The sequence below is a fragment of the Mugil cephalus genome, chromosome 10 (assembly GCF_022458985.1).
Source record: "Mugil cephalus isolate CIBA_MC_2020 chromosome 10, CIBA_Mcephalus_1.1, whole genome shotgun sequence".
Taxonomy (NCBI): Eukaryota; Metazoa; Chordata; class Actinopteri; order Mugiliformes; family Mugilidae; genus Mugil; species Mugil cephalus.
Genome location: NC_061779.1, coordinates 19,411,108 through 19,431,733, shown reverse-complemented (window position 1 = coordinate 19,431,733; position 20,626 = coordinate 19,411,108). Strand labels below are relative to the sequence as shown.

General features: G+C 41.8%; 1 protein-coding gene across 5 annotated transcripts in view; it reads left to right on the top strand.

The window, feature by feature from the left end:
- The window catches only part of plxnb2b (plexin b2b), a 111,167-nt gene that overhangs the window by 79,697 nt on the left and 10,844 nt on the right, over positions 1-20,626 (top strand). For 4 of the 5 annotated variants that reach the window (XM_047597238.1, XM_047597240.1, XM_047597237.1 and 1 more), the window contains 17 exons: positions 319-420; positions 1,030-1,128; positions 1,740-1,827; positions 2,203-2,375; positions 3,602-3,750; positions 5,847-5,949; positions 6,616-6,752; positions 7,212-7,394; positions 8,764-8,857; positions 11,131-11,331; positions 12,807-12,986; positions 13,820-13,956; positions 14,370-14,470; positions 14,840-15,069; positions 16,725-16,906; positions 18,746-18,812; positions 19,326-19,472. In XM_047597238.1, coding sequence (XP_047453194.1) covers positions 319-420; positions 1,030-1,128; positions 1,740-1,827; positions 2,203-2,375; positions 3,602-3,750; positions 5,847-5,949; positions 6,616-6,752; positions 7,212-7,394; positions 8,764-8,857; positions 11,131-11,331; positions 12,807-12,986; positions 13,820-13,956; positions 14,370-14,470; positions 14,840-15,069; positions 16,725-16,906; positions 18,746-18,812; positions 19,326-19,472 — 2,373 coding nt within the window. Of the gene's footprint in view, positions 1-318; positions 421-1,029; positions 1,129-1,739; positions 1,828-2,202; positions 2,376-3,601; positions 3,751-5,846; positions 5,950-6,615; positions 6,753-7,211; positions 7,395-8,763; positions 8,858-11,130; positions 11,332-12,806; positions 12,987-13,819; positions 13,957-14,369; positions 14,471-14,839; positions 15,070-16,724; positions 16,907-18,745; positions 18,813-19,325; positions 20,613-20,626 lie in introns of those variants that run through there. The other variant, XM_047597242.1, reaches the window with a different exon arrangement.

The window sequence follows — 20,626 nt, the reverse complement described above, 5'->3', positions numbered from 1 at the left end:
GTTTCGCGCTAAAGGTCAACGGCGCTTATCTCTAAATGCTAAGTTTAGCGAAGCTTTCAAAAAACTAATCACCACATGCGACGCTGCGCCTGAGTAATCCAAATTCCTCCAGAAAATTAATAAAAACGCAAATCCCACTATCAGCTGCCCCCATCTTGCATGACAAATGTTGTAGGGCGGGGGGATATCAATTTACAAGTCAGCAGATGTTTCAGTGATACACTTATCTGTCGCCACAGATGAGGGTGTCCGTTAAGTGGTTAGCATATCTAAAATGTAAACGACTGAAAGGTTCGGTTTGTTTTGATGCCTTAACAGGGAACGAAGTGTCCTCACTTTGAGAATCCGGATCCTACGCTGATCTCCGTGGGCCACAAGGCACAAATCAGCTTCGAAGGGATCAATTTGGAGCTCTACAAGGTAAAATGACACAGGCACTGAATTTAAAACATCTCTTAACGCTCACGTATTGTATTAAGGTCACAGTTAATACAACTGGTCAAAATTTGAACCTATATTTAAATTTTGTCTCAAAGAATATTGCTCCCACAGTGACCAAAAGAAATGCGGGTACAATTTACTATTTTGATACATGTGGCAAAGACATGAATTATTTGGTTACAGGTACATATTTAGTGTAAAGTACAGACCATGACACAGAAATGGGTCATCAAACAAGCTGCCATGGCCAAACGTGGTTTGGTCAGCTGTGGCTCACAGTGAACAAGAAATAAATACACAGTGTGTCCCAGTAAACCAACATTTAACTTTATACACCATATTTTGTGCTTTTGTTAGGTGTTACAAGGCAAAGAGTGAAACTAGCGTGAACTACTTTAATTACAACCGCAGACATGCACTAAATCACTCCCCTCACTGACTTGAGAATTTCCCAACGTGCAAAATATCCAAAAGTCTCCGTCTCCATCGTTTGCTCTGCAACATGAACAGAGACGAGCGCCACAGAACTGTCTTATGCAAATAGGGTTTACAGGAAATAACACTTTATTTGTCTGGTTCCATCTGCAGGATCGCTCTTTCACCATTGGCACCGAGCTCATGAGGAATGTGGAGGAAGAGCTCAAGGTCGAGTCCGGGTCGTCGTTCTACACTTTCAGCGGCTACAGCGTGAGTGCGGCTGCTTGGTCTTTGCTCCGCGCTCGCTTCGATGCGACGGTTTTGATCCTCTGCTGAGCTTCTAGACAATTTGCCTTCCACTCGCCACAGGTCCTTGAACTGTGGTTGATTTGTGGACCTAGTTATCAAAGTGCAATTTAGAAAAACAGTGAAAGAGTAAGATGTATCGTAAAGTACCACTTGAATTCAAATTACTGTAGCAAAGCGGCTGGTGTGCAGACGTTCTCCCCGTGTATGGCTGTCTTTATATTCCACATTTATAAATGAAGTCACCCTTCAGCAGTAGGCTTTCACAGGGCCTTTGATATTCTCTAGCTCCCTCTAATGGAGAAACTCCCTTCACTGGAGTTATTTTCGCTCCATCTCCACATTGTGAGTTCTGTGATTGGGAAGCTCAAACAGTGCCTAGCCTCCAGCTATGTTCTTTTCCAGCATTGATTTCTTCAACTGAAAATCTGCCAGACTGGTATCATTTTTTTTCTACCCCCCCGTCCCCCTTTTGGCACGGGGTAGCTGCAGCCCACACTGTTTGCAGAGAAGAGCTTAAGTGCCATTAATCACTGGCTTCTGTATTAATAATTCATTTTCTTCCAATTTCTTAGTTTTCCTACGATAAATCACCGGAGACCAATGTTCTTTTCTACGTGAAGGACAAGGCGTCTGGCAAGAAGATGGACAGCATGCTGAACGGTGCGTTCTCACATTTTAATGTGGAGGTCTTATTTAGAATGCCGTGCAGGTCCCAGTGTGGGGTCTCCATTTGATTTCAGGAAGCCACCTTTAATCTCCAATGCACAATTAACCAGAAAATTAATTAGTAATGACCAAGAATATGAAAGATTCAGAAGAAATTCATAAGAAATAATGGCGAGGCCTGTCCTGCATTTTATATTGCTGTGTAAAATGTCAGTTTCAATATTGAGATGGATTTTACTGGACACAGTTGAGAGGGACTTCAGTGAGGACATAAAAAAAATATATAATTTCAAAGAATGAATGCACTTTTGCTTGTGTGCTACTCCAATACAAGAAAAATGAATATCGTGTAAAATGTGCCCCACGCAGTCACCCTGTACAACTGCTCCATGGGGAGGGAGGACTGCAGCCTCTGTAAGAACTCGGACCCGAAGTACAGGTGTGTGTGGTGCAGCAACCAGAAGGCGTGTGTGTACGAGAAGCTCTGCAGTTCTCACCAGCAAGGCCACGACACCGAGTGCCCCGACCCCGAGATCACTGATGTGAGTAGCCGCGGTGTTGTCATCAGGTCATGTTTACATTTGAATCTGAACCTGTGCCTGCATTAAAGGCTTGTGATTAGCAGACAGAACGCATGGACTCTGGTGATGGGATTATCGGCGCAGGTTATTAGCCACGTATTTTCTGTGTGTTGACACGGGAGTGTGTTTCTCCTTGAGGTGGTGGCGTTCTGTTTTTCAGCACGTTTGATTGGATCAATTCTTCTTTGCTCACTTAATTGTTGGCGTCTCTTTGTCCTTGACTAAAATCCATCAGTAATTTGGCTCATGTCATTGTGACAGAGGTTATCACCGAGCATACGGCAGCCAACACAGATATCACTGATAAATTGCCTTGAGTATCCGACAGATTAATTATGTACACTGCGAGCGTCTATGTACAGATGGAGATGTAGGTCTGTGGGTTTTGTTGTGCACCATTTTAATTGTGATATCTTAAAAACTAATCAGTGGGTTGGCGTGAAAGTTTCTACAGACGGTCAGGGTCGCCCGCAGGATCAATTTAATTCTGTGCTGGCTGACATTTGTATTTTTTGTGACTTGTGACTTGGATTGGCACAGTCAGGTCTACAGATTCATGTTCAATTTGAACAACTGGGATGGACCTTAGTTCTTATTTATTTATAACAAATTTGTTACAAATACTCTTGCAAATCTGTCTGTATACCAGTCATTCTTCTTTGTGTGTAAAGCTAATTTGCAAACAACTTACGAAACGTGGATCATAGTGTAAACATCAGCATGTGAGCATTGCTGTTTTGGATACAATATATTAACATGCTAAGGCCATCAGATTTAGATTTAGGCACGTATAGAATGGTATTGGTATAGTGATTCCTGTAATTTTCTCGATGGACCTTCTCACAAACATGTTTGTGCGTCTGCATGTTTACACCCTTATATTGCAGTCAGATTTCTTAATATCTACTGGATTCAACTCACAAATACAGCATGGGTCAGGGTCTTGCACGTGCACACATACATGCAGACTTGGCTCATGCAGTATTGATGGAATTCTCCACCATGGACTTGAATATTAAACAATCAGAACACTGAACTCTTAAGTCTGCTGAATAGTTGGTTAAACAGACTGTGTAAATCTCTTGTATATCCTTATTGCACAACTAATCTGTTTAAATCCAATTTATATCCCTTCTCCTTATAAACACTGACGCCACGCTCCCTGCGCGCTGTATCTCCCCGTCCAGATCATTCCCCGTTTCGGCCCCCTGCAGGGAGGCATCTCCATCACGATCCGTGGCTCCAACCTCGGCATCCACGAGGAAGACATCAAAAGCATCACGGTGGTTGGGGAGCCCTGTATCCATCAGCCTGAAAAGTACTCCGTCTCCACAAGGTAACATCTGAATACTTGATTACTTCACAGACCGAGCCACAGCATGTACACTGTGTGCTGTTTGTACAAACTGTGTACAGTTTTTTTTTTTTTTTTTTTGAATAATTTTGCACTTCTAGCGTAGATATACTTGCCTGGTTCAGGAGCTCTTTCCCATTTTTCCAAGGTAACCAAGCTCTATATTTTAATCAGCTCATTACACCACTTTATTGATCTGAGATTCTCCAGACGCAGGTTGATTTAGAAACGCTCTCACTTTCAAAATGGTAATGCTGCTGAAATATTGAAAGGACCGTTTCCTGCTCTTGTCGACTGTTTGACGCCTTTACAGCTCATAGATGGTTGAGGTAGATTCTGTGATTTATTCTGGTTTGTTCTTTAACAATACACTGTGTTTTATAAAGTATATAAAAACACAGAAAACTACTATATTTACATTGAATCACCTGAAATATAGGAGAGAATAGGCTGGCAGAAAAAAGAAACTGTACTTTCCTTTGCCTTCGCCACTGGGATACAGTTCTGAATAATGATGAATTACTCACAGCAACATAACTGGTGATGGACAGGATGTTCCTTCCATGCAGCTTGAATTCTTTGAGCTATATATTCATAGATGCACTGATCTGAGGGCTTCGCATGCAATTAGCACAGATTGTTGGGTGGTCTGTCCATGATGTAGACATTCTGTTCCGCCCCGTCCCAAAGGTGCTTTAGTGGTCCGAACACTGTACAAAAGTGGAATGAAGTTTTAGGTCTCGTAAATGCGCTCCAGTCACAGCTGTGTTGAAGAAGTGCTCACTTCATACAAACGGTCTATAAAAGTGAAAAGAGACACATCTTTGCCTCACAGCCGTTGGCCAGGGCTGTGGACACCTGGCAACATAGAGCCACGTTTATGACAGATTCTAGCCCCGCCATCTGCATGATGAGGCATAAACCAGAATTTATGAGACCAGATGGAAGTGCTTCACCCTTAAATCATCCGCTTTCCGTGCTAACATGCCTCCTGTGATCTCCTTGTCGTTAGAAGTTCTTTATGGTTGCGCTGCAGGTTGTACTGTACCTCGCTTTTTTAAGTTCTGACAGGATTTGCATCATAATATTTCATTATGTCACAACTCGGCCCGAACTGCTAACTGTCGAGCTGTGACATTATGCTGATCACACGCTTACCTCAAGGACTGCAGCAGATCTGGACGTGTTTGCTTCATCACGTGACTCCCAATAAACACTCAAACATGGAAACTATCCCCCTGAGGGGTAGAAGCAGCCTATCTGGCATTAGACGTCATTCTACACTGATGGCTGCCTCGTCAACGAGATCGCACAAACACCTGCTAAACTTGTTTAGCATGTCAGTAACTATTTTATTATTTTGGCAACTTTCTAAATGTGAGTAAAAACACTGTACTGGCATTTGTTGTTTAGGCGCACACATGCAGCTTCCACATATCTTGTGATGTCCACTGTTGATCTGGAATACTCCTGGCAAATAGAGATGAGAGGATTGGGTAGTTATTGTTAGCAATGACAACCTAAAGGAAGCAGTCTTGTGGATTAAAGGAAGCCAGTTTGGTCTTTGATGTCTGCACCACGATGATGAATGTGTTGGTGTGGAAAATGAAAAAGCAGTTCATATACTGCTTTTGATGGGAGCCGAGAACTTGGAAAAATAAAAGAAAACACAACCAGAAGTCTAATTTGACACCTCAGTGAGGTTTCTCCAACTTTTGCGTTTTACACCAGCCTCTACATGTTGCAAAAACAACCAGATCTTTATGTGGCTTTGACCCCTGACCTATTTGACCGTGTTGTTGTTTGATAAGAGTTTGATGTCTGTAGAAAAGCAGCTAAGCAAAGCTGGAGGGAACCATGTTTTGGGGTGTTTTTTTTTTTTTTTTCAACTTTTTTTTCTACTATTCCTAATTGGGAGATCAAAACTGGAACTCTGATTACAAACTTTAAGGTGTTGTTAGGTGCCAAGCAGCTCATGGATAAAATCAACTCTTGAAATGAAGAAAAGAAAAAAAATTATTTGGTTGCAGTCCCAGCCTTTAACATTTTCATCCTTGTTTTTCTGTTGCTCTGTCTAGTGTGGTGTGCGAGATCGGCCCTAGCGAGGGAAATTGGGGCACGGTGGAGGTGGAGGTGAAGGGAGGGAAGAGAGGAACTTCGTCCTTGCACTTCACCTACAGGGTAAATGCACACGCGCTCACACACTCTCTCTAATGGTCCTCAGCTGTGCTTCCAATATGGAGATACAGGCTTTGACCCAGATAATGAGTACGTCCAGAAGCTTTTAGATGATTTAGTTGTTTTGTGGGTTTTCCGTTTTCTAACTGCATGGAAACTCTTATCAGAACGTACCAAGTCATTTAAGTGGATTGTCCAAACACAACATCCTCATGTGTTGGTAAATTTAACACGTAGATGCATTATAACAATGGTAAAGCACTGTATGATAAGCCAGAATGTGTGTTTAACCAGATGCTGTGTAATAGTTCATTTTTCCCCCCCTCTGTAATGCTTTAACAGGCTACAGCATAGCTATTTAACTGGCTTTTCATATCCCTGGCTCCGCTAAAGCTTCCCCACAGGGGAGTGCTCCGCCTAACTGTTTGCTCAGCAAATTGAGGCAGATGTGGTGCTTGTAGGAGTTTGTGTGTCTGAATATTTCTGACAGAGTGGGTGGGTGTACATCAAGGAGGTAGAGAGGAAGTGTGTACGTTCATAACATAGCGCCGTATCTGTGTGTGTGTGTTGTTCTGGCGTGTGCGAGCCTGTGTGTACTTGTTCGTCCCTGCATGGATAAAGGTGAGCATGTGCTCACGTTGTATTTGGTGTCCTCCTCCCCTTGACTAGGACCCGATTCCTGAGACAGTGGTGCCTGCTGTAGGTCCTAAAGCCGGGGGTACCCTCATTACTATTGCTGGGCGATTGTTGGACACTGGCAGTAAGGAAGATGTCCAGGTTACCATCGGAGGGGTGGACTGCGCTGTGTAAGGATTCCTTATCTCAGTAATTGTCATTCACGCCAAAGACCGATTCTGTTTCAATTCAGCCTCTTCAGTCAATGCAGCTACTTGTTATTCAGACATTGTATTCCATGCAAATTCTACAGTACGAACACTTTGATGCCCATAAATTGATTTTTTTTAAATACATTTCTGAAGTAAAAATGGAATTGACCTTAACTTTGGTGTCAGAAGCAGGAAGGATTTTTCGCTCACAATTTGTTTGCCTTTACTGTTGTGACCGCAGTAAAGTGTTCTGTCAAATCCCATCCACAGTGACATTTTAGGCAGAGGTAACAGAAAAATAACAAGCAAGAGAAGCCGCAAAGCCGCAAGTTAACAAGCTGTCAGACCGCTGCCATGTCGGCTTCCGCTGCACAGTGACCTTGTGCGACCCCCACTCCTTCAGCCAGCTAGTGCTAAGCTGTGTCCTTGTCTTGGCAGGGAGGACTTCGGGGAAACAATCACCTGCTGGACAGGAGAATACAGAGCAGATCCGACGCCCACTGATCGTCTCACCGTCACGATGAAGTATGGAAAGAAAACCACAAAAAACATCACCGATGCCTTCCGGTTCTTGGAAAACCCGACTGTGCAGAGCCACCATCCCAAAGAAAGCTTTGTCTGGTCAGTTTAACAAAGCCCCATGCACCTCAGATCATATCATTCACTGGTTATATGTAATAAGCTCTTAGTTTTACCTTGAAGTATAAAACTATAATGTTATATTCTGGAGAAATTATGCGTGTCTGTTTTGACCATTGATCATGGAGACATTTTTCTTGCTGCCTCTGTGGTAGTGATTTAATGTTTCCTAAGATAATTTCTAGGGAACAGTTTTTTATCATTTGGATTTAAAGAAAGGACTTAAGTTAGTTTTTTGCATTGCTGGCAAGTGATTGAAATATCTAATGTGTTGTACAGACATTGTCATTGACATGGTCTCCATAGAATAATGGCTAATAATTTTGCAGATGCCCTCAGGTTTTTAAGAATGTCTTGATAACTTGATGATTTCCATGAAATATGTATTCACGATACCCAGAGGATGAATCCTAGAATATTATATTATATTATATTATATTATATTATATTATATTATATTATATTATATTATATTATATTATATTATTACCTGATTATCATTAACGTTATCCCTGTGAGGGTGTTGTCGTACCAACGCCCTCAAGGGGCTGTCCTTTCATCCTTTTGATTTCAACCTGACAGCTCTGTAAAAGTTAAAGTTTGGACGACTTCTGTTTGGTCTGATGAACGTCGTTCTGTCAGAGTCCTTATTTCCCTAATCTCTAAAACAGAGGCGATGTAGAAAATGTTATTCTGTCATCTAGTGTAACAGAGAGACAAACATTGGAGAATAAGACTTAGACTGGCTTTCACATTTGAAAATGTCTCCCTGTACTTTAGTGTCCGAAGCAGAAAAGCACAAAAAAGAAAGTTGACACTGTTGGCAAGGTCAAAAAGAAAAGTACTGTATATAGAAAATTGGACACTTAGAAGGCCACTTGCCTTGTTTTCTGCCTTGCAAAATGTCTTTCTGTCTGAAACTGTGGCAAAGGTTGTTGATGTAAATAACTTTTTCCATTATTTAAAATATGATTTGTCGTCCCAGGAGTTTTTGAGTGCGCCCGTGTTGGTGTCTCCCTCTTATTTGTGATCGGTTGAAAACAAATGCTAGTTCTTGATGTGCTTGCTAAATTGGTAATTGCTAAAAATGGATGCATTAGATGGGTACCTTGCCTTTTTCTCCCAGTAGAAAGCCCCATGACGCACGTTGTTAGGTAGACAGAGCAACAGTCAACAGACTAATTTGTTTTCATCTTCAGAGAAAATTACCCTATGTGCAATTTAAGAACTGCCTGTCACCCCCTAACTCTCCCCATGAGCTTGTCTTGGTCTGGTTGGGAATACATTCTCAATATAGCTGTGTTTTCTTGTGTTTCTGGTGAGTGCTCACGTTTGCATGTGTGTCTTTTAGCGGAGGGAGGAACATTGTGGTGACTGGTTCCGGTTTTGACATAATCCAGACTGCTGTGATGAGGGTCGATGGAAACAACTCGTCATCTCTGGAGGTTCCTCTCATTTTATTTATCAGCATATTCATCCCCTTTAATAACTGTAAAGACCATTGCTTCTTTGATCTCACTCTTTCTCTTAACTTTACTATGTCTTTTTGTCTCCATTGCTATTCAGTCTCTCCACACTTCATAAGCCTATGACCACATTGGTGATTTATTCCAACTAAAGCAGTGCAATTGTTTAACCACGCACACACACACACATGCTTTTCCTCGCTTCCTGATCTGTCAGATTTCATGAATCAGTAATGCTTAATCTCACTACACCATACTTAAAACCTGTAGGTTTGCAGATAGCAGCACCATTGTTTTGCCCACACTGAATTGTGACTGTGTTCCTTGTCCAGCTTAATCAGGAAGGATTGACTTTGCCAGGGAACTTTAAGGAGTAGCACACAGCTTTCCATCGCCTGCCCTCCAGTGTACTAGGCACTGTTAAGCAGTAGCAATTTTGTTCATTTCATTTAAAGGCCTAAATTTAATAGTAGCATTAAAGCAGCACAAGATTACGTGACTTTGCCGCTCTTCACCACTTCATTCCCAGCCAAGTCCCTGGGCCTTTCTACCCAGGGACAGGAGAGATTTAAAAGTACGTCTGGCTGCCACAAACTACCAGTGGATGTAAAGTCTTATCTTAAAGGCCGTGGCTGGTCAACTTCATAAGCATCCCTTGGTTAAAGTCCTTTCACTGAACGAGACCCATTACAGCTGCTGGCATGTGAATAGAAACATGTTGATTTGGGGTTCAGGTTAGAGGCTCAAAGAAATATTTATTTTTCTAAAAGCCACCACAGGACACTACAGACACTACAGGATTTGTGGAGTTGGGTGCACCAAGTGTTGGTTATGACATATTTCCTAAGTGGAGATTTACACACCGTACTACAAAATAGTTTTTCAAGAGAATCATTGTCAGTGAATTTGTGGTTGATGGTTATGGTCCCTTTACTTTCAAACTAGGGCCATCTTTAATAATAACTCTCAGTCTCTGTATGCTGGCAAAATTCATGTTAACATGCTACATCAAGATTGTGAACATGGTAATCTGATAATATTTAATAGCGTAACCTTGTTTATGACTATTTTATAGTATTTTATCAGTAGTTGCAGATTAATCTTGAGTCACAAACTAGATGCTGCCGAGTACATTGGTCATACTTATTTGAAGGGACGCATAAATGTTCATACTAAGACAGAGTTAAATTGGCCTGGCCTGTAGTATTCATAGTCAAAGAAATAGTTCAATATTTTGTAAAACTTGAAGAAGACGACGTTTTGTATCACTCCCATCTCAGTCCTCAAACTACAAGGCTAAGGTATTTAGCTGTTAGCTTAGCACAAACAGAGAAATTAGGTAAAAATAAAAATAAAAATTGTGGCACACCGCCTCCTAAAATTTTCTATTAACATTTTGTATTTTGTTACTGTGAATACATCAAATCAGCGTTAGGGGATTATGAGCTGGACTGTTTCTTGCCTTTGACCAGTTGCCAGGAACCCAGCAGAGACTCAAATTATATTAATGCTTCCAGCCAAGATGGATCTCTGCGCATAACCCTTTGGAAAGCAACAAACTGTTATTTTTATACTGTTAATTAAACAAATGTGTTAAAATGTGAGTAGTTTAATGCGGCAGTAAGTAGGCTAACAGTTCCCCCCTTTTCACAGTCTTCATGCTAAGCTAACTGGCTGCTGGCTCTAGCCTCACAATCTTCTTCACTGCCAGACTTATACACAGAGCTTCTTTACACCGACAGAATTTAACAGGACAAGTGTACTTTTAAAGACCATGAAACTCCACAAACCACCTTTGAAATCTATAGCGGGTTTGCAGTATTTTTTGAACCGTCGCCCGACATGTTCGGCCTTCTTTTTTTCTTGTCCTGTTGAAAGGAAACCTGCGTGAAGGGTTTAGCTGTCTCACACATACTTCATTGTCAGCCCTTTATCGAAAATAATTAGCGAGTGGCAGAAATGTCACTATTGGTCCACCTACTCAGAAATAAGTAAAGAAAACCAGAGGAGAAGTGATTCATTGTGAGTTGTAATTCACCAGAGGCTGCCATTCTTTGACGACAGATCAGGATTTTAATAGAATGATTGAAAAGACACATAATACCTTCCACATTGTACCAAACCAGGCTTCCCCCATCACACAACAAAAACAGTGATTCACTGCCTTTTTCCAAAAAAAAAAAACAAAAAAAAATGTTATGTTGAATAATAATCAAGGGGTACTTATTGTACTGTTCTTCTGATGCCTTTAGAAAGCACACCAGAGAAACGACACGGTCCTCCAGTTTCGGTCTCCAACTGTTTCCAAAACAGTCATGAACCAGCGCTTGAAAACATACATCCAGTTGGACAACTGGGTGAAGGAGCTGAAGCCCTTCAACTACTACCCTGACCCCGTCTTCAACGACTTACCCAAGAAGGTCATCACTGCGACAAGCATCATCATCGTCACTGTAAGTACACGCCACACTGTAAGTCAGAGGGTTAAGTTCGCCACAGTTGTTACTTTAAAGACAAATGGTGTAATTATATGACTTGAGAATAACAATTGAAAGAATGCTGAATTGCAGTTTCTGCAGACATTTCCAATCTTTAGCCGCTTATGCGATGGTTTGGTTTTACTACATATTAAAAATTATGTAAACAGCACATTTGTCATTTTATCTCAGTGATTGTTTTGGAAGTGAAAGGCCAGACATTAGCATTTAGTAAGGAATGCAAATCGTAGTAGTTCTTAATCCATTCCTCTAAATTAGAATAGAAGAGCAGCTAAATACACGTAGCATCTTGCTTCATGTTCCCAATTAAAATACACCTGCTTTAAAGTATTTATACAAATACCCAATATTGTTGTATTGCGATTGTGTTGAGCAAAGAAGAGTGAGGCACATATTGGCACTTCATTTATGTTTTGCAAATCACATGGAAATATTGAAAAGCCTACTTCCTGCATAGATAGTTATAAAAGGATTGTCCTAAAGCTCTGTCCACATACACACAGGATTAACAGCAATGTGGTGATAAGAGACCGTGTTGTTTATCACAAATGATACCGTATTTTATCCTGGAAGGCAGGGTGTACCTCCCCCGTCCACACATTTCTTGTAGGGGAGTGTTTGTCTGGAGTCACACTGTTGGAAACTGATTATGGCAAATTTGATTCGGGCCAATCAAATTATTAGGGTGGGCTTTATTTGTTATCAGTTTATCAGTTGAAACACAACCCATAATCAAATCCAAAGGGCTGGTTGCCAGACTGACATTCAGATAAGAATTAGTCCATTCGTCATGCTGTGCCAGGCTAATTCCCTCATATCATGCAGGCCCACTCCCTGTGTAGATACTGTATGAAGGAATCATTCTGAGGTAACCCAAACAAAACATCATGTCGTTACAGACTGCAGGTGTTATGCAGCAATTAAAACATAATTAAGGATGTTATAGAGCCCCCAACATCCGACAGACCAAACTTTTACAATCCTTGACCAAAACGTGGGAGTGGAAGAGAAGGTCGAGACTCAGACACTCGTAAACTGTAAATTAATTACTTGCATTTATTTACCTAATTTTTTGTTTTGTTTTGTTTGAACTTATTTTTGTTTGACACTTGCACCATAGCCAGAACTATTTGGTTTATTGTCACATAAGACAGAGACGGATAATTGTGGCAAACAGTAGCCACTGAGATGCCTGATCATGAAAAAGCTTTTTGTTTCAAAAATGAATTTAGTGAGAAAATGCTTTGGCTTATTGATTCAGCTTTCTTTATTACTTCATGTCAATTTCGCTGTGCCTAACGTTCCTTGAGTTGGTGATTACTTAGAAATGCACTTAAAATCACTTTAATCATAAACTTTTCTTGCTTTACTCGTTTATAACGGCTGATGTCTCTACCATGTCGTTCAATCCGCGACCCTTTCCCTTACAGGGTAATGGATTCTCCAAGGCCATGACGGCCAAAGAGGCTGAGGCATATGTGGGCGATGTTGAGTGCGTGGTCAACACGCTTCAGGATGACAAGCTGTTCCTGGACCCACCTTCCACCACGCCCAAAACTCGCTCCAGGAGGCAGCGCCGTGACACCCGGCCGGAGCAGCTGGAACTAATGGTCAGACCACACAAAGACAGGCAGACGGCACACAGGGGTGGAGGACACATTCAGATCATTTACAACGCGGTTAAAAATAGGGATTTATAAGAAAAGGCACTGCAGTGACAATGATACTGAAGTATAGAGGTATCAGGACAGTGATGACATCATGTTAAAAGAAATCCTGATTTTCTATCGTTAGATTGTCGTTACTCACTTAATAATTTGCAAAAATATAGTGAAGTAAAAAGTACCAGAAAACATATACACATATACACATATACATATATGCATATGTGTGCTTTGTCCATCTACAGACACATGCACAGACTTGCAGATGATGGCATGCAAGCATCATAAATTTCTACTGTGTTTTACCAAGCATCTCCTTTCTACATCTTGAGTCCCCCCTTTTTCCCCACTGGTTGAACAATTTTCATGTAGCTACAGGCAGCTCTTATAATTATATTTAATTATAGCCGTTCTCGAATTGTGTTGAACACGTAACCTCTCCTCTGTGTAATTCCTATAAGTGAGCTATTGTTTCATTTCTGCGGCTGTGTTCTACATGAGGCTGGCTATCAATAGTACAAGCCTCTTACATGGAAAGATTAGAATGTGTCCGACTTTGTCTGCGCATTTATGCTTTTATACAGTCTAGTTGTTCGGCACTTGAAAAACGAGAGATCCTGGGGCTGCTTTAGCCGAGCTGTCTGCAATTATTCTGATTCAGAATCCATCCCTGTTTCCTCTCCCGTCCCGTCTGATCTTTGCTGTTGGCACCCCCCTAAATACATCTCTGACTATAATGTGCGGATAATGATATATTTCCATTCGGTGTGTATCCACAGATCAAGTTTGGTAATGGAGAGTGGGTGGTCGGTTCGGTGGAATATGAGAAGAAGAATGATTTGTCCTTATACATCATCATCCCTGCTGTTATTGTGCCCATGCTGCTCATCATCATCATCTCTGTCTACTGCTACAGGTGAACTGCGGCTACTGTAATCAGACAGCATAATTTTGGTGTAGACATGCAACACATACTTTAATTATATCACCTTCTCTAGTGAGTCATATCTTATATTACTCCTCTAATTGTAATAATAGATTTTTGTACTCAACATTGAAGTGATTTACAGTGTGTGTATGTACGTGGATATAGACATTTTTTTAAAGATAAAACTTTTCAGCTTGACATTCACTAAACACCTACATTAGCGAAAGCGCGCCCACAGTAACGAGAGCAAACTGTTGCAAATCAAAGTTGACTCCAAGTTGAACAAATGATTCCGCCTTTGCTCTTTAAACACACACGTCTTAAATAATTAATTTTATTTAGTTGCTGTGTTTCTATTCCATGTTGTTTTAATGACTTTCTATCTATCTGTATCTGTTCAGGAGGAAGAGTCAGCAGGCAGAGAGGGAGTATGAGAAGGTGAAGCACCAGCTGGAGAATCTGGAAGAGAGCGTACGAGACCGCTGCAAGAAAGAATTCACAGGTACCGACCGCGCAGCTGTGTGAGAATGCTCGACCTTATTGCTAATGCCCCTCACAGGATCAATGTTTCTAAGAAGCCGTAAAGTAATGAAGTGCTTCATAGCTCTGATTACATTTTTTTTGATGTATTGTACCGCAGTGAATTGAATAAATTCTCCCACTTACCGTCATGTTATCATCGTTATGAGAAGCAGTTTTGCTGTAACAGTAATAGAAAACAATCTGTCACCGAGGAAATAATTTTCCTGGCGACGCTCTCTGCTCTCTGCCTCTCGCAACAACATGATTGAGACAGATGAGCGGTGCGCCAAAGACAAGAGCTGCTTATTGAATAGAAACGAGGTTGTTTCTTCTTGTTTCTGTCTCATAGACTTGATGATCGAGATGGAGGACCACACCAACGACCTGAGTGAGGGGCGAATCCCCTTCCTGGACTACAAGACCTACACAGACCGGGTCTTCTTCCTGCCTTCTAAGGACGGTGCCAATGATGTGATGATCACAGGGAAGCTGGACATCCCCGAGGCACGGAGGGCCACAGTGACTCAGGGTCTCAACCAGTTCTCTAACCTCCTGAACTCCAAGACGTTCCTCATTAATGTAATTATACACTACATGCATCATTGACTGCCGTTGCATGGACAATATTTCTTTAAGCTGAAATAATCCGGATAGTTAAGTGTGGTAGTTAGAGGAAACTTTTTTATTCTAAAAACCAATTGTTCAGCTGTGGTCTTTACAAACGCAAAGTTTAGAGCAGTTTTGCAAAAACTTTGCCACATTAATTGGAGGATTAATTGTTGGAGGCAGGATACATCTGAATCACATGTAGCTTACCTTTATCCTGGCACCTAGAGTAAAGGGGGTGTCCAAACCTTGGGACTGACCGAGAATTCTCAGCAGCTACTGAATGAATCGCTGTTAAGCTTTAGAAATTCATTTGTGATTCTTGGATGATGTATGACTTCGGCGAACCCCTGACTTTTCCTCTAACACCACCAGCAAGTTGACATTTGTGCCTCCAAGTGAAATATCGACAACCGTTAGATGGATTGCCATATATTTCAGCATTTCTGCGGCCCACGGGATAATTTGGAAAAACTTTAGTGATCCCCTGACATTTCCTCTGGCACAATAATCAAGTCTTTGTTCACTACTTTAGCTATGATCAGATACTTGCAAAACATTCCCATGAGCCTGGGCAAGAGCTAGCATGCTAGCACTAAGCTAACATTGCAAAAGGAAGTGAACACTACTCTTAACCATAAAGACATCAACACTGCAGTCCTGAGTACATTACAGATGGGTCAGTGCAGCCTCACAGCTAGCAGCTTGTACGGCTAATGTAACAATCTAAGGCCTGTGGTTTATACACCATCAACAGACTTTAGACATGCGGCTGGATGGATGTATTTTTGTATATTCAACAACTTCCTCTCAACTCATCAAATGCACAGCGCAAACCCTCCTGGCCCTGAGCATAACTGGAAACGTCTCGCTAATTTAGAGCTACTCAAAAATCAAAAAACGGAGCTGTGGAGTAGTCTCTGACTGAACTAAACTGGCCTTGCGTATTATCATGAAAGGAGTGCCTCACAGGAGGCAACAATATGGCTCTTTTGTGTGCCTAAGGAGGACAGTATAGTTTCAGGGCACAGAGCCATAAACTAGCTGTAGCTATAGTGGGCCAGGCAACCTACCCACAAAATGCAGCAGGCTGAATTTATTGCTGGTTTTCTGACAATAGGTGACAATTAAAGGATACAGTGAAACTTACGCTATCCATTTGTTCTTTATTTGTTTGTGTACGATTTTTGTAAAATCCACAAATGTGGTGCTCACTCCCCTAGAAGCTTTAAAAAAAAAAAAAAAAAAAAAAAACACAATTTTAGCTTCCATTCTTTGAGCTGAAGACTTTGTCATGTTTTAGTCTCCGGATTACAGTATTAGAAGTGAGAAGAAGAAGAAGACTTAGCACAGGGCAATGTGTGAAGATTTCTATTAATCCAATATCACTGGCACGGAAGCAGCCTCAGAGGTGTTAACCGCATATTTGGGGTTATTCCTCTTCCACTGACACGATTTTGATTTTGCATGGCAAATCTAAATTTACCTTGTTAATTATAATTCTTACTAGCGTTAGTCTTGTTGTAATTTGAACGCATTTAATTTTGTCGCGCGAGTTTCATCGTGGTGATTTCTTCTTCGGCTTTTCATGCGCCTGCTCCTGTGTGTCTGTGATTGTGTGTTCGTAGTTTATCCGAACCTTGGAGCGCAGTCATGACTTCAACGCCAGGGCCAAGGTGTACTTCGCCTCCCTGCTGACGGTGGCTCTGCACGGGAAGCTGGAATACTACACCGACATTATGAGGACACTGCTGCTGGAGCTGATGGAGGAATACGTCCACAGCAAGAACCCCAAACTCATGCTGCGCAGGTGAGTGAGGGCCGGCTCAGCGTTGCCTGTCTGCAGATACTGGTACAGGAACGATGTCATGACAACAGAATGACCTCTGTGCTGCTTGTGTTATTTTAGGGGTTTAGCTGTAGCATCTCAACTGCTTTTTTTGCAGTTTAGTTTCAACAGCTTAGTTTTTATTTAACAGGCAAAATGCTTCAAAATTGACAGATTTAATTTGCTGTGTAGCTGGATTTCTGTCTGTCTACCAGTTTAACCAGACGTTTGTGGTGTGAAATGATGAATCCTAAGTACTATATTCATCACCCAACTTCTCTTTTCCCACATGGCGGGGACATTTTTTTCTTATAAGTGCAATTTCTAGACAAACGATGAATGAGCTGCCGTTGAATTTGTTACGAACATTCATATCTCTGTGAGGACAGTAAAAGCAACCTTACTGGTCAAAATCCGAAATAGCGACATAGATGTTAACTGTGTAATTTGGAGCATATTAGCATGGCATTAGTGCAGCGTTTACCAACGCTTTCTCTGAGACTGTGAAATGTCCTCTCCTCCAGCTCTATTATCAGAATCAGCCCGTATCTAAACTCTGGCACAGATATTAACCAGTTGAGGCGGACTGGGACTCAGTTCAAGATGTAGCGGACTGTTTCATTCTTTTGCCACGTTTTATTTTTTGTTGAATTTTGCACTCACTACTGTAGTCCGCTCTCCAGAGCCAGGTTGCTGGGCAATCTATTCCAGTACTCCTCCTTCTGTTCCTCCTTCTGGTTTTTTCTCCAGCACAATATGTTAATATGAGTCTTCTTCTGCGGTTGCTCTTCCTCATCTTCTTGTCCTGCAGCTCGTGACTAATAGGATGTATTTCTAAAGTGTTTGTATCAGCTTTCTGCGAGTTGCTCTGCATATTCATGCGTCGGGAAGGTTTTTCACAGAGGTTTTTCAGTAAAATAAAACCTTTTCTTAACAATTGTCATCAGCTGAGCCATAGATCGCCGTCAGTACATGAGCCAACAAATTCTATGTGTCCTTTCAACCAAGAGGAGGGAGTTTTACAAAAACCTGTCACGTCTCATTTAAAACGGATTTTAAAATAATAACCAATTATTATTACATTTGCTGGTGTGTTTTTTTTGTTTTTTTTTACAGCTTGCCAAACACTGCGGATGTTTTTCTATGATTCTACTGAATAGTAATTGCTCACTGTTTTCTCTCTTGGCAATATTTCTTCATTTCTTTGTTGAATTAGAAGCTGTAAACATTCAGTAATTTGATTGAAGTAAATAGCCTCAAGAAGACGACAGCTTTAGTGTTCTTTGATGGAGACCCTGTTTTCACTGTAATGATCGTGTCAAGGTGAAATCATCGGCTGACTCCTGACTCCCTTCCCTCAGCAGCCCTCACTTGTCTGACGGCAGCGTCGCTCATCTCTGGTGTGAGGGAGGGTTATGTGATTTGAACTATCTGCTGTGCCTCAGCACACTGTGACTGGCTGTTATTCAAGTACACATCTTAATTATCCCCCAATGGAGAAGCTCATTATGCTGATTAGGCCATTGTGCCAACACAAGCCCCTTTATACACAAGACACCTAATTAGGCATGCCAAGAGCTAACAATGGGGCCACCAGTGGATATCTGACATTATGATGGGCTATCTGTCAAGTGACCGCAGACAGGAGTTTTGGATTGATATGTCTTGACACTGACAAGCTGTGCAGAAATTCTCTGTTTGTCTGTGGTCTTTAATAAGTTGTCTCTCATTACACTTTTCCCAGGGGTAAACTTGCTATAAAATAGTTTGAGAAGTTATTATATTAAATGCATCTAATCTACTCTACTTTTTTTTTTCCAGGTCAGAGACGGTGGTGGAGAGGATGCTGTGTAACTGGATGTCTATCTGCCTTTACCAGTTTTTGAAGGTAACATGGGTTTTGAGTATTTTTTGCAAAATAAAGCAACAATTCTTAATAAATTAATCTATTTATAATCCAAAAATTTAGTTTCATTTGTTTATTCAAGATAAATTCATTCAGATAATGTAATTTGTCTTATCTTTTGTCCTTTGTTATTAAATGTAATATTTTTCAGTTTTGGACACTGTGATCCATATATCACAAAATCCACTGTTCCCTAATGTCCCAAGAAAGAAATTCAAGTCTAGAGAAGTCATTACATTCATAATTTACATAACGAAATGTAAATGAATGTACGATACCACTAATACAGAAAGAATGTATAATGACATGTCTCACCATTAAGCCGTGGACTTTATTTATGGATTTCTCCATTTCTTTTATTAGTGCGTACTGTGAATTTATTTGTCTTCCAAACTGCTAATCACAACAATTAGCTTCTTGACAGCAGCTGAGGCAGCTTTTAAATGGCTGTGTTGTGTGTGTGTGTGTGTGTGTTTGTGTGTGTGTGTTTACCAGGACTCTGCAGGCGAGCCCTTGTACAAACTGTTCCGAGCCATCAAGCACCAGATCGAGAAAGGACCCGTGGACGCCAGAGTGAAGAAAGCCAAGTACACCCTCAACGACACGGGCCTGTTGGGTGATGATGTAGAGTACTCCGTGCTGGTGAGATGGACAGACAGACGCGCACATTCACTGAGACCCCAGCACAAGCGCTCATACATACAAATTCACACTCGGTGTCAGAGATCTGCACGCGCTGCTTGGAGATTGCGTGGTGTTTCGAGGCTGGCGTGCAATAAACACACACACATATACACGCAGCGCAGTTGCCATGGTAACCATCCCCCCCAAAAGAAGAGAAAAAAAAGAAAAAAATCCCCGAGGCGACTGCCCGCTTTTGTGTGACATCCATTTTCAGTGTCAATGTTCTCAGCTCAAAAGCGACGCAAGCAACACATTCCAATATGTGGCTTAGGTGAAAGTACTACCAGCCGGTACAAGCTCAGAGTACAAGGCCCCTCCACCTCCACCTCTCCTCAGCCTTCCCAACCTGCACCTGCCCTGTCTCCGTTTGGGCAGCTTTTCGGGAGTTCAAAAAAAAAAAAAAATCCTGCGCGTCTCGTTTCGGTTTCGTGTTTCAATGATGGAAGCTAATGTGAACACAGCTGTTTTCTGTTAAAGTCAGCACAAATAAAAGGACCCATGGGTAATGGCGTCGTCGAGGACAATTATCAAATTAGCCTGAATTACACGTCTCCCGCTGTGATGGATCGCCTCCTGTGATTGAATTACACAGGGAGTGTGTGGAGGGAGGGGGGAGAAAAAGCAACAAGCTTGATTTCACAGGCGGATGCAGCGTCTCCTCTCGGCTTTAATTCACAGCGTGCTCTTCCCATTCGCTTCAGATGTGGATGGGCTTTGCGAGGTTGCCACTGCGCTCGGGTCGCCTGCCCTCCATTTGAATGTGTTGAGTGGTCACTTATTTTTAACGGAGCCGAGTGAGTGTGGGAGGTGAGGTGGGGCCGAGCCTGCTCCCGCTGAGCGTTGGTCATTAGTTGGTCAAGGTGACGGGAGTCCTGTCAGGTGTCACCGCTTCGTGTGTGCGTGTGTGTGCGCGCGCTTCTGCGTGTGTGGTCTTACAGAAACCCAGTTGCCATGACAACAACATCCCAATAGAGCTTGGTGCGTGTGGGTGTGTGGCTGGGTGTTCGGGCCATGTTTGAATATTTCTGCATATTTGTCGTGCGTGAGCACAGGTGGACTTGTGTCGCACGTGTCAGTCACACGTCGCGTGGCAATGTGTGTGTGTTTGCCAG